Below are 14,190 nucleotides of genomic sequence, written 5' to 3'. Positions count from 1 at the left end.
CCACAGAGTCCAAAAGACTGTTCTATACATCTGCGTCTCTTTTGCTGTCTCGCATACAGGGTTGTTGTTACCATCTTTCTAAATTCCATATATATGCATTAGTATACTGTATTGGTATTTTTCTTTCTGGCTTACTTCACTCTGTATAATAGGCTCCAGGTTCATCCACCTCGTTAGAACTGATTCAAATGTATTCTTTTTAATGGCTGAGTAATACTCCATTGTGTATATGTACCACTGCTTTCTTATCTATTCATCTGCTGATGGACATCTAGGTTGCTTCCATATCCTGGCTATTATAAACAGTGCTGCGATGAACATTGGGGGTACACGTGTCTCTTTCCCTTCTGGTTTCCTCAGTGTGTATGCCCAGCAGTGGGATTGCTGCATTGTATGGCAGTTCTATTTCCAGTTTTTAAAGGAATCTCCACACTGTTCTCCATAGTGGCTGTACTAGTTTGCATTCCCACTAACAGTGTAAGAGGGTTCTCTTTTCTCCACACCCTCTCCAGCATTTATTGCTTGTAGACTTTTGGATTGCAGCCATTCTGACTGGCGTGAAATGGTACCTCATAGTGGTTTTGATTTGCATTTCTCTGATAATGAGTGATGTTGAGCATCTTTTCATGTGTTTGTTAGCCATCTGTATGTCTTCTTTGGAGAAATGTCTATTTAGTTCTTTGGCCCATTTTTTGATTGGATTTTTTATTTTTCTGGAATTGAGCTGTAGGAGTTGCTTGTATATTTTTGAGATTAGTTGTTTGTCAGTTCTTCATTTGCTATTATTTTCTCCCATTCTGAAGGCTGTCTTTTCACCTTGCTTATAACTGGAGGAATCAACCTGCCTGACTTCAGGCTCTACTACAAAGCCACAGTTATCAAGACAGTATGGTACTGGCACAAAGACAGAAATATAGATCAATGGAACAAAATAGAAAGCCCAGAGGTAAACCCATGCACCTATGGACACTTTATCTTTGACAAAGGAGGCAAGAATATAGAATGGAGAAAAGACAATCTCTTTAACAAGTGGTGGTTGGAAAACTGGTCAACCACTTGTAAAAGAATGAAACTAGAACACTTTCTAACACCATACACAAAAATAAACTCAAAATGTATTAAAGATCTAAACATAAGACCAGAAACTATAAAACTCTTAGAGGAGAACATAGGCAAAACACTCTCTGACATACATCACAGCAGGATCCTCTATGACCCACCTCCCAGAATATTGGAAATAAAAGCAAAAATAAACAAATGGGATCTAATTAAAATTTAAAAGCTTCTGCACAACAAAAGAAAGTATAAGCAAGGTGAAAAGACAGACTTCAGAATGAATTTTATTTTTTTAATCCAGTCCCCATGCTCTCAAAGCATATATATTTAAAATACCAAGAAAGGCAGGACTTCAGCATCTTCGTCAGTGATTTCAGAAAAGAAATCAAAAGTTGAAGAGCAGGAAGTCAATCTGTCTTCCCAATGGTTGACCTTGTATGATTTTGGAGACCAAAATGCTTGATGGTTATGGATAAGAGCCCGGAATTTGAATTTGGGTTCTATTGTCAATTTTATTGTTCATGCAAGGTCAGAGGCAATGGCACCCCACTCCAGTACTCTTGCCTGGAAAATCCCATGGGCGGAGGAGCCTGGTAGGCTGCAGTCCATGGGGTCGCTAAGAGTCGGACATGACTGAGTGACTTCATTTTCACTTTTCACTTTCATGCATTGGAGAAGGAAATGGCAACCCACTCCAGTGTTCTTGCCTGGAGAATCCCAGGGACGGGGGAGCCTGGTGGGCTGCCGTCTCTGGGGTCGCACAGAGTCGGACATGACTGAAGCGACTTAGCAGCAGCAGGAGCAGCAGCAAGGTCAGAATCAATTTTGCATGTTGCAAAATGAGGATGAAAATAATCAGCGTTCGTTCCTTGGGCAGTGAGGGTTTATCTTAAATTCACACTAGAGTATCAGTACTGTGTTGGGAGCCCAGGCTGAAACCTTTTGACCCCAGGTAGTGTTTTCCTTTTTTCCTCTAATATTTTTGTGTGGGGGATGGTCTTGTGTTCAGGTCAGTGCATCAGCAAATCTTTGGTTTGCAATGGGGATTCTGACTGTGAAGAGGACGGTGCTGATGAAGACAGATGCGAGGATGCAGAAAGCAGACCTGCCTGTGACAAGGATAAACCTCCTCCAAACATAGAGCTTACCGGACGTGGGTAAGGTGCCGGGTGGCTTCCTGTATACATCTACGAGCTGTAGCTTTCATTTTGTTGTGTTTTAGTCTGTGGTTTGGTAAATCTAATAGCAAATCAACTAATAGTCAACCTTTACTTAGACCTCTTTGCCACATCCTGAAACATTAAAAAAAATTCCTATATATACACCTGTAAGTATATACGGTAAAGCATGGAAGGACCAGCTGTCCCTGCAGTGTCCTGGGTTTAGCGCTGAGAATCCTGCATCCAAGGAAACCCCTCAGACCTGAGAAAACCTGGCCAGTCAGTCACCCTATGGGAGAGGGAGATGGGGAGGAGAACTAATTCAATGATGTGGGGCTATTTAAGGGAATTGAGAGACCACAGAATGAGAGCAGTGGAAGAAAAGAGAAATTATGTTGGGACCTTCGGGATGAAAAGTAATTGTCTCAGCTAGCTGGGAACTTTCAAGTGAAGTTAGAGTGATCCTGTTTGCCTTTTCAAAAAGAATTCTGAAAAACTTTTAAAGGTCAGGCTCAAGTTAAGGTTTCAAGGTTTTAAGATAATCTCTGAGACTGATAGATGTGAAATATGTTAACAGAAAAGTGCTCAAATTACTCCAAAGAGTATACCAGTTAGCATGCTAAGGGGCCAATTAGTTGAAATTCATTTGTAGAGAGTTCTATCTCCTCAAGAGTAATCTTAATTGTATTGGTTTTATCTAAAGATGCAATTTAAAACCAGCTGTTGCCATAGATACAAAAGAGCTGTGTGTTTCCTAAATCTGTTCTTAGGGCTAAAAAGATCTTGGGTTTCCCCATTTATTAGTGTTAGCCATTATACCAATCAGGGGGAGTTGGTAATGTATGGTGTGCTTTAGGAGGATTTTATTTGAGATCACCCACATTAACTGTAATGTGTTTCAAGAATATCCAGAGTTCACTAATGATGCCTGTTTTAGCAACTGCTGTTTCTGGTTTTTAACAGCCTTTTCTTCTTTCATTTTTTTAACAGTTACAATGCGCTAACGGGCCAGTTTAGAAACCAAGTCCTCAATACCAAAAGTTTTGGTGGTCAATGCAGAAAGGTGTACAGTGGGGATGGGAGAGATTTCTACAGACTGAGTGGAAATATCCTCTCCTACACATTCCAGGTACTTAATTATGGATTTAATGTCTTTCTAGTCTGTAAATTGTTGCCAGAGATCATTATTTATGATATTGAGCTTTTTGATATTTTGTTGAGTTTACTTGTAGCCTCATGTGCGATCAGTTCTTATAAATGTCTTATATGAGCTTAAAAAGAATACATTTTCCTTTTAAAAATGTTTTATTTATTTGTAAACATTTAAAAAATTTTATACAGTTTTTAAAGGCTACTTTCCATTTACAGTTGTTAAAAAAATACTGGCTATATTCCCGGTGTTTTACAACACACCCTTGAGCCTGTCTTACCCTCCTGCTACTTTGTGCCTCCTCCTCTCCTCTCCGGTGTTGCCCCCTCTCCCCCACCCGCTCCACTGGTAACCCTTTAGTTTGTTTTCCTTATCTGTGAGTCTACTTCTTTTATGTTATATTCTCTAGTTTGTTAAGAACACATATTCTTTAACTCTGGGGTACAGGGCAATAATACTTTTAATTTGTGTCATTCATGCTGAAATATCTATTGTCTCATTTTCAGTTCCATGCTCCCGGAACCTGATAATCTGTCCCTGTGTGGGTGTTAAGACTCCAGTCATAACTGATTGTGATAATTTCCTAACCATTGCCATGGTTAAAAATGCATTTATTTTTAATTTTTTTTTACACAGATGTTCATAGCAGCTTTATTTGTGATAGCTAAAAACTGACAACAATCCGATTATAGATCAAAAGTGAATAGATATTACATCCATACAATACAATACTACCCAGCAATGCAAAGGAATGAGCTACTCATACGCACTACAACATGGATGAATCGCAAGTTATGCTGAATTAAAGTAGCCCACAAGGACATCCTGTATGATACCCCTTATATAACATTACTTAAAAATGCAAAATAAGGAATTCTCTGGTGGTCCAGTGGTTGGGACTCCATGCTTTCACTGTGGAGGTTGGAGGGAGATCAATCCTTGGTGGGGGAATTATCTTTAGCTGCAGGGAACTATCTTTAGCTCTGATATGGCAGATCCCGAATTACTTCTGTATCTGCAGCCTCCATTTGGCCACCAGGGTAATGATGTTACCCAGTGGATTTTCTTCCACTGTTCAGAGTGCCAGGAGCACGTTCCCTGTAATATTCAGGATATTCCCTCCAAAACAGAGCACACGCTCCAGGATGTCACTAATGTAATAACTCCGGAAGACCAGCGGGTCAGGAAGCAGCGCTGCCAACGGGGCCTCTGCTGGCCACAGAGTCTCCCCCTGGTGGCGGCAATTATGAAATATTTCATATGTGCAGAAGCATGTGAATAACATATACTAGCAGTTTGGAGAAAACTAATAAGATCAAACCAGTCAATACTAAAGGAAATCAATCTTGAATATTCATTGAAAGGACTGATACTGAGGCTCCAATACTTTGGCCACCTAATGCGAGGAGCTGACTTATTGGAAAAGAATCTGATACTGGGAAAGATTGAGGGCAGGAGGAGAAGGGGACAACAGAGGATTAGATGGTTGGATCACCAACTCAACGGACATGAGTTTGAGCAAACTCCAGGAGATAGTGAAGGACAGGGAAGCTTGGTGTGCTGCAGTCCATGGGGTTCCAAAGAGTTGGATAAGATTTAGCAACTGGACAACAAAACAATTACACAAATAGGACTCATGTATGCCTAGCACCCACCTTAAGAAATAAGAGTATTGCTGCTGACTTAAAGGCTCCCGTCTGCCCCTCTCTGTTGCATCCTCTCCACCTGTACAGCCCGTGTAAACACTATCTTACATTTTGTGTTGATATTAATCACTTCCTTGTTTTCCTGTATATGTTTATCCCGTATGTCTTTGTCCTAAAGAAAAATTTGTGATTTAGTTTTGCTTATTCTTTGCCACTTACACAGATAAATCATAGAGTATGTTTTCTTCTGTGAATTGTTCTTTCACTCAAGGTTAGTTTTGAAATTTATTCATGCTGATGTAGATGGCATTTTTACTACTATTTCCTTTTTTTTTTCTTATGAAAATGCCTTGAATGTTCTTGTGCATGAGTTGTTCCATGCCAATGAGCTGGAGTTTCTCTAGGGCAAACACCTGGAACTTGAATGGCTGCCTTGTAGGTTATGTATAGGTTATATTTTTCTAAAGTTTCCAAAACTATATATATATATATATATAGTCCATCTATACCCCACCAGCAGTGTGGAAGAGTGACCTGTGCTCCACATCATTGCCAGCATCTGTATTCCAGGCTTTTAAACTTCATTTATGGTCTCCAGGTCTCCTCTGCTTCTTGCGGGCTGTTTCTGTCATACACACTACCTAATCTCATCCTGTTCCTTGATTTCCACACAAAATCTACTCAGACAAAAGCGTAATGGCTTTAGGGTAAATTCCTGAAGATTTAAAGGGAACATAGAGATTGTCTGCTATAGCAATGCCAACTCATTCAACAAAAACAGTTGCGATCTTCCATCTTAAATTGTCTGTCCTTCCGCAACCTCAACAAAAAGAAGTTTCTGGTCTCATCCTGTTTTAGCCTGTTTCTTGCTCTTCTTTTCCAAGGTTTCCTCTCTCATGCCTTTCCTTTCATCTTCCAAGAACTCGAAATTTTCCAGTTCAACCTTCCTTACTGATTACTCCCAAATTTGTCAAGCAAAACTATTAGAATGTTCAGAGGGAAGGGCCTTTAGTTTACCAAAATTAGCCATCTTCAGAAAGCAGTTCTGATTATAAGGAGCAAACCGACAAACCTCCAACTTATAATGGAATTAAGTTAACATTTAAAAATTATTGAATCATGAAAATGGAAAGTGAAACAGATCTGAAAAATGATCATGGCTACCAAGTTTTAAATATCTCTGGTGGCATCCACACTATTTTAAGAAATTTGTATAATTTTAATCATGATATCTTCACAATATCTATGGAAGGTAAGTAATATTTTACTGTTTTATAGAAGTAGAAATCAAGGCTCAGAGGACCTCAACTGACTTGCTCTAAGTCACTAAATTAATAAGTAGTAAGGCTTAGGCCTTGGTCCCAGCATGTCCCAGGTGGTGCTAGTGGTAAAGAATCGGCCTGCTAATGCAGGAGATCTAAGGGACATGGGTTTGCTCCCTGGGTTGGGAAGATCCCCTGGAGGAGGGTATGGTAACCCACTCCAGTATTCTTGCCTGGAAAATCCCTTGGACAGAGGAGACTGTCAGGCTCCAGCCCATAGGGTCGCACAGAGTTGGAGATGGCTGAAGTGATTTAGCACACATGCCAGTATGTCGGACTTCACAGCCTTTCGTTTTTCTAGTATATTTTACTCTCCCTGTGCTGTGCTTAGTTGCTCTTTGTGACCTCATGGACTGTAGCCCATGAGGCTCCTCTGTCCTTGGGGATTCTCCAGGCAAGAATACTGGAGTAGGGTGACATGCCCTCCTCCAGGGGATCTTTCCAACCCAGGGATCAAAGCCAGGTCTCCCACACTGCAGATTCTTTACCATCTGAGCCACCACAGAAGCCCAAGAAAACTGGAGTGGGTAGCCTATCCATTCTCCAGAGGATCTTCCCGACCCAGGAATCGAACTGGGGTCTCCTGCATTGCAGGTATATTCTTTACCAGCTGATCTACCAGGGAAGCCCAGTTTACTCTCCCAATGTATTGTATTAAATGCTTTTTCAACTCTAGATTCTAACATGGTGAAAAACACGTATTGTAATTTATCGTTTGGCCTAAAGGGAGAATGTGAGGTAGGTATATGCAGAGAGATTTTTCTCCTCTTATTCCTAGGGTAATGTGTTGATAATTCTTTCATTATTATAAGGGGGAGAAGTGTGTGTGTGTGTGTGTGTGTGTGTGTATACATACACATATAGAAGAGAGGAAATAATAAGGGAGAGGACTTTTGACATGGTTGGAAGGAAGACATGTTGGAAGCCTGCCACTTCTGAAGAAAAAAAATAATTTAATAACAGCATAATCCTGCCATTCATTTTTCACAGTGTGGCTTGGTTTTTGGATTGACATCTGAAATGCCTTTCTAGTCACTGAATTTGAAGGAATGTTTGTCAGAGGTAGAGGGAAATTACAGCCTGTTACTGAGTGAAGAGTAGAGACATTTTGAGAATCCAGCCCAAGGGAAGTGAGGTGGAAGCAGCAGGCAGTGAGTCAGTCAGGCGAGCGTGAAACCCAGGTGCCAATACAGAGGTGGTCGACGTTCTCCTCAGTTCAGACAGACTGGGGGCCACTGCAGATTCAGCCCTCTTCAGGTAGAACATGACTTTTGGCTTGTTGGAACATAAACATTAGTAAATAAACAGAAAACAGTATCGGTCAATCTCTCTTCTATTCTCTGTTTTGGAAATCAGCTTGATAGCGTACCCAGGACAAACCCCATTTCTTACCGAGGAGGCCACTTGCTTTGAAGCTATGCTTGTTTCTCTGTTTGCTCATGTTTTTCATACTGCAAGGAAGCCTTTGAAATTCAAGCACATTCCTGCTCCATGGTCACTTTGGGAAGGTGCCACCCTGCTTAGTTCAGCTTAGGAGATGTTGAAAGACAGTCTTGTTTATTCTCAGCATGTAATGAGTTGCAGATGGCAGTGAGCAAAGATCAGGGTGGAGAAAACAACTTTCTGGATCCTCCTGTTTTGGTCTTGGATATACTTCATAATATTAAAATTTTTATTGAAATGTAACTGATTTGCAACGTTGTGTTAGTGTTTGGTGTATAGCAAAGTGAGTCTTTAAATATATATATGTATATATATTCTTTTCAGATTCTTTTCCATTATAGTTTATTACAAAATATTAAATATAGTTCTCTCTGCTATACAGTTGGACTTTGATGTTTATCTATCTTAATATTTAGTAGCTGATATCTGCTAATCCCCAATTAATTTATTGTCCCTCTCCTTCCCTTTGGTAGCCGTAAGTTTGTTTTCTATGTCTGTGAGTCTGTTTCTGTCTTGTAAACAAGTTCATTTGCGTCATTTTTTAGACTCCACATATAAGTGATATGTGATATTTGTCTTTGATTTACCTCACTTTGTTATTTAGAGATCAGATATGTCTGTCAAATTAATAGCGAAAACATATTCTAAAGGAAATTTTAATTAATGCTTAGTTATCTGATCCTCTGCATCCTCTGAAGGTATGAGTCTAGTTGTCCGAGATTTCTAAATCTACTTTGTTAACAAAAAAATAATTTGAATAATGATAAAATAGCTCACATATATTAAGAGCCCTCTGTATACTAAGCACTGTTTCAAGTGCTTTAAATGTACCTTATTTTTTCTTTATAATAACCTAAGTAGGTAGGTTGTATCATCTATTATTTTAGCAGATGACAACTATAGGGTGTGAAGGCCAGAAGTGTGACTTTAGAGTCATTGTAGTGCCTTTTACTTTGGCAGGATTAGAGTGTGTGTGTGTGTGTGTGTGTGTGTGTGCGCGCGTGCGCGCGCGCACAGGCACGCGTTAAGTCACTTCAGTTGTGTCCAATTCTTTGCAACCCCACGGACTGTCGTCTGCCAGGCTCCTCTGTTCATGAGATTCTCCAGGCAAGAATACTGCAGTGGGTTGCCATGCCTTCCTCCAGGGGATCTTCCCAACCCAGGGATTTAACTCATGCCTCTTACGTCTCCTGTACTGGCAGGCAAGATTTTTACCACTAGCACCACCTGGGAAGCCCCAGAATATGTGTAAGTGTTAATAGAAATAAGCCAGTAGAGAAAGAAAACTTGAAGCTGTAAGACAGGGAGTAATTGATTTAATTGGTCCTTTGGAGAGGTGGGAAGAAATGCAGTATAGAAAGAGGTCAGAGAAATTAGCCTTAGATAGGAAGAGGAACACGTGTGCAGAAAGGAAGTGAAGGTGTTCATAAGTTTGTAGATTTGTTAGCCAGAAGTACGAGTAGTCTCTTGTCTGACAGAGGGAATATTTGTAAAGAAAGAGATTAAGGTTATCTTCTAAGAGTGAAAGAAATGGCTGTAAGAGTGAGGGGTTGAGATGGATGCAGAACTTTTGAAACTGATACTGTAGGGAACGGGAGAAAGAATTGGCTAGAGATTTAGGATTGCTGGCATGTATTGAGGGTTCCCCTGAAATTAGAAATCATGAAAGAACTTTTCATACCACCAATGGATAGTTGTGTGATTTTTCTGTAGTAGTGCTAAGCTGCTTGGCTGTGAGGATTGAACTAGAGTTGAGTTTCTGCCTGGCAAATACGGTGGCAGAACATACCTAGACAAGGCTCATTGGCAAGAGTTAGGTTCATTGGCATGAGAATGGTTGAAGTCATGAACCATGAAGCTTACCCACAACAGGAAGGAAGTGAAAAAATGAAGGTGCTGATAGGGAAAGAGAAGGGAAAGTAACTTGCAGAGCTTCTTTCTATGAAGTTGAATAATAAGCTATGGCAAAAGTAGAATGAGAGTTGAAAGAGTAAAAAAGTCAGAGTGTAGGATGTTTGAATTGTGATTTCAGAGGAAGACTCAGTCTGGGGGAATTCAGGATCTTAGCCAGAGTGAAGAGGGTATTAACTGAAGCAAATTTAAGATCACACTACAGGGAGGGAGGAGGGAGGAGGGAGGAGGGTTCAGGATGGGGCACACATGTATACCTGTGGCAGATTCATGTTGATACATGGCAAAACCAATACAATATTGTAAAGTTAAAAAATAAAAAGTTAAAAAAAAAGAAAGAGATTGAAGGCTGCATCAATTAATATTAAGAATTGATATAATTGATATTATATAATTCTTATTATATAATTGATATAATTCTTAATATAATCAGATATAAGGTCTGATTTATCCTTGTTTACAAAAAAGAGGGTGTTTTCTATAAAATAAAATTATGTGTAAATTTTAAAATATACACAAAATAAACACAATGAACTAATGAAAAAAAAAATCACACTACCTTGAGAAAAGATTCCTGTGGCAATGTGGAGAGTTCACAGGAGTGAGGAGATGCTGAATTCATGTTCTGAATAGGCTTATGTGCATAAATCATGAATCAAGTATTTGAATTGTGCATTTGAAGATAAGAAAAAATAGACTATTTTTTTTTTTTTTTTGCTTTAACAGGAAGGTAGATAACTTTTCTTTCTTAAGAAAGGAAAAACTAACTTCTGTGTCTATCCAAGACCAAATATGACTGAGACACTATCTAATGGCTCTAGAAATCCCTAATACATTTTTAATAATGTCCTTTTTGAGACTTGCCTGGTGATTCAGTTGTTAAGATTCTGAATGCTTCCACTTCAGGGGGCTCAGGTTCCATCCCTGGCCGGGGAACTAAGATCTCACATGCCACTGGTGCAGCCAAAAACAATAATGTCCTCTTTGTAGTCAAGAATAAAAATAATAATATCCTCTTTGTAGTCAAGAATAATAGTGTATTCTTCATTTTGACTTGAGCTGAATTTTTGCACTTGAATTTTAAGCAAGTCAATTGCATAATATATTGAAAATAATGCTGAAATAAAAGGTATAGCTAAATCCATTTTTTCTTCTCTTCTGGCATGTTTTTGGAAGGCATGCCTAATTTTTAACATGGGTAGTGACACCCCACTCCAGTACTCTTGCCTGAAGAATCCCATGGATGGAGGAGCCTGGTGGGCTGCAGTCCATGGGGTCGCTGGGAGTAGGACACGACTGAGCGACTTCACTTTCACTTTTCACTTTCATGCATTGGAGAAGGAAATGGCAACCCACTCCAGTGTTCTTGACTGGAGAATTCCAGGGACGGGGGAGCCTGATGGGCTGCCATCTATGGGGTCGCACAGAGTTGGACACAACTGAAGCGACTTAGCAGCAGCAGTGACAAAAGTATTACAATATTTCCTGGCATTCTGCTGTTGAATTTCTTTCTAGTCTTTTTTTTTTGACTGGGCATACACTTGCATATTTGTAGTTAATAGGATTTCTAAATATCACAGTTATGCTTGCTTTTTCATTTAACATGAATAGTTTGTCCTCACAAGCATCATTTACGATGGCTGCATAATATTGTATTTTTTTTAGCTTTATTTTAAAAATGTATCAGGAAAAGTGAAAGTGAAGCAGCTCAGTCATTTCTGACTCTTTGAGACCCCATGGACTATAGCCTGCCAGGCTACTCCATCCATGGGATTTTCCAGGCAAGCATACTGGAGTGGGTTGCCATTTCCTCCTCCAAAAAAATGTATCATATTCATCATTTAGGTTTTTTATGCATTTTTTATACCTTGATTTTAAATACAGAGGTATATAAACATATAATAAAAGACAAATACTTGTGAAAGAAGAGTTACTGATTTGAATATTCATACAGAGCAGACTGAGAGTCATATTGCATGTTTTGTTTTATTCTCCTGGTGACTCACATTTTTAGCAAGTTAGTTGCCTATGATTTAAAAAATTAAAGTTTTTTTCATGAAGATTTATATATATATATATATATATATATATATATCTTTTCCTGAAACATCAGGTATCTGTCAATGCTAGAACTTGTAGTAACATACAAGACTGCCTGATGGGTTTGAATGTTTAGACCCTCTTAGATGGGATGTATGCTCACTTCTTAATTACCTTACCTTCCACTGGATGCTTCCAACATTTATATTGCTTGATAGCCCTCATTTGACACTTAATCTAGGACAAAATAAAGGATAAAGAAGTGATAGTCTTCTCCATGAATGCTGGAGCTGTCCCTTCTCAGCCACATGTGACTATCCTGTTGTCTATTTTAAAATTCTTCTGGGATGGCTTTTTCTTCTACCATCTAGCAAAGGAAAAACAATTCCAACCCTAGCATTTATTTAAGTCTAACAGAATCAGAAATTTAAATCCACTACGGATCATATAGAATATTTCAAAAACACAGCCCCAGAGATCTAACTAGTTCATATCACCTGTTTGCATCTCTGTGTCCCTCTATTGGATGAAAAGTCAAGAGCTAGCTGCTCTGTAGGTCTCTGTTAGCATAACTCTGGTGATTTGCTCACTTCTGGGCTAAATGCTGGCATTAAAGGAAAATGCAAGATGTTTGTACACAAACATATTTTGTGAATCACATGGGATTGCTGTTATTAGTCCTATGTCTCCTGGTTGACAAGGAGTAATTCTAATAATGCACTAATTGTTATAATAATGGACTAAGTAATTATTATAATGAACTCTATTCTTTACAGTCATATAGGCCTGGTTTTAGTGAGAATCACTGTTGTTTTACATTAATGAAGAGCTTTGTCTTTTGGAGAAGATCATGTGAAGAAAGTATCCATGTTAAGGGATCTATGATGAAAGATTCTTGGTTCCATCTAAGGCCTTAATTTGATCATAGCAAAATTTTTCATTTTCTTTATGGTACATATTTAAGGTGTGGTGGTTGTAGTTTAGTCATTAAGTCATGTCTGACTTTTACAACCCCAGGAATTGTAGCCTGCCAAGTTCCTCTGTCCATGAAATTTCCTAGGCCAGAGTACTAGAGTGGATTGTCATTTCCTTCTCCAGGGGATCTTCCCAATCCAGGAATCAAACCCAGGTCTCCTGCATTGCAAGAAAATTCTTTACCCTCTGTGCCACCAGGGAAGCCATGACAAATTATTCTTGGTTACATCTAAGACCTTAATTTGCTCACAGCAAAAATTTTCATTTTCTTTATAGGTGAAAATAAATAATGATTTTAATAATGAATTTTACAATAGTACCTGGGCTTATGTAAAAGAGACATCAACAGAACATTCATCATCTAGTAAAGGACGTATCCTCTTTTTTAGTTCTTCATCTTCTTCATACGGTTACTCTTCAAATATGAATATACTCGCTAAGAAAAAGGTTAGTGTGAAATATTCATTAACTTTTCCATATTTTGCTGGTTTAAGTATTTCTAACATTAACAAAAGTATATTTACCAAAATAATCAGCCATCATTTTTTAATTAGGGCATAGTATTTTCTTCAAAGAGATAATCTAATATACTTCTTTAAAAGGTATAGCTTTTGTCTTGTTAATTCTCTTTCATGTTGTATTTATTTACACTTTTTATTTTCTCATTATTTGTTCTTATTTAAAAATCCAAAAAATACTTATAACTTTAAAATCTTCTAGTTAAAACTAGCCTAAATTTCTAAATCATGATTACTGATGGTACTATAGGTGTTATATACAATTTCAAAAATCCAATGAAGATGTACTTCTGAAACACTAATACTAGAGTTTTTCAAATAAGCTGTATTACAATAAAAGATGTTAAAATACCTTATTACTTTGGAGAGACCAACATTTTCATCTGAGGAGTTAAAAGACTTAACTTTAGATATTCTGTTGTTTTGAGATACTAAGACTTTCATCACGGGCAACCTGAACAGTTGGGATGAATTGTACTAATTGATACATACTTAGTGGTGAAGTATTTTTCAGGCTGATTATCATTCATAATATGCACAATTCATCTCATTCTTAAAGTCAGTAACTTGATAAATAAATCACATAAGCAAGGTATAAAGGAATATAGATATTGTTTGTTTTATGACTAAGTGGAAATATGAGTGTAAAAACATTTATCATATCCATATTATATTATTCATATAAGTGAGAATTTAGTGTAAGTTAACTCTGTCTTGGATATCATGAAAAGATGCCTAGGAAGGGTTTAAAAGATCTCATTATTAAGTGGCTTACCCTGTAAATACCCCAGTATGAAAGATAAATTAGATCACCCTACTGATAAGTCATTGTCAAGATGTGGACTCTAGGGACATTATATCCCTATTTGTGAGATTATTTAGTAGTCAATGATACTGATTCCTTTTTGCTAGTTGAGGAGGGCATAACAATTTTGTCTTGGGGTTTTAAAAGTTAGCTATAAAACAAGT

At 38.2% G+C, this 14,190-nt stretch overlaps 1 protein-coding gene across 1 annotated transcript in view; it reads left to right on the top strand.

The window, feature by feature from the left end:
• C7 (complement C7) overlaps positions 1-14,190 on the top strand; it is a 59,279-nt gene that overhangs the window by 13,170 nt on the left and 31,919 nt on the right. The window contains exons 5-7 of the mRNA XM_055554613.1: positions 2,066-2,213; positions 3,207-3,345; positions 12,980-13,150. Coding sequence (XP_055410588.1) covers positions 2,066-2,213; positions 3,207-3,345; positions 12,980-13,150 — 458 coding nt within the window. The remainder of the gene's footprint in view (positions 1-2,065; positions 2,214-3,206; positions 3,346-12,979; positions 13,151-14,190) is intronic.

This window comes from Bubalus kerabau, chromosome 18, assembly GCF_029407905.1.
Source record: "Bubalus kerabau isolate K-KA32 ecotype Philippines breed swamp buffalo chromosome 18, PCC_UOA_SB_1v2, whole genome shotgun sequence".
Lineage (NCBI taxonomy): Eukaryota > Metazoa > Chordata > Mammalia > Artiodactyla > Bovidae > Bubalus > Bubalus kerabau.
This window is presented reverse-complemented; position numbering and strand designations above follow the sequence as displayed.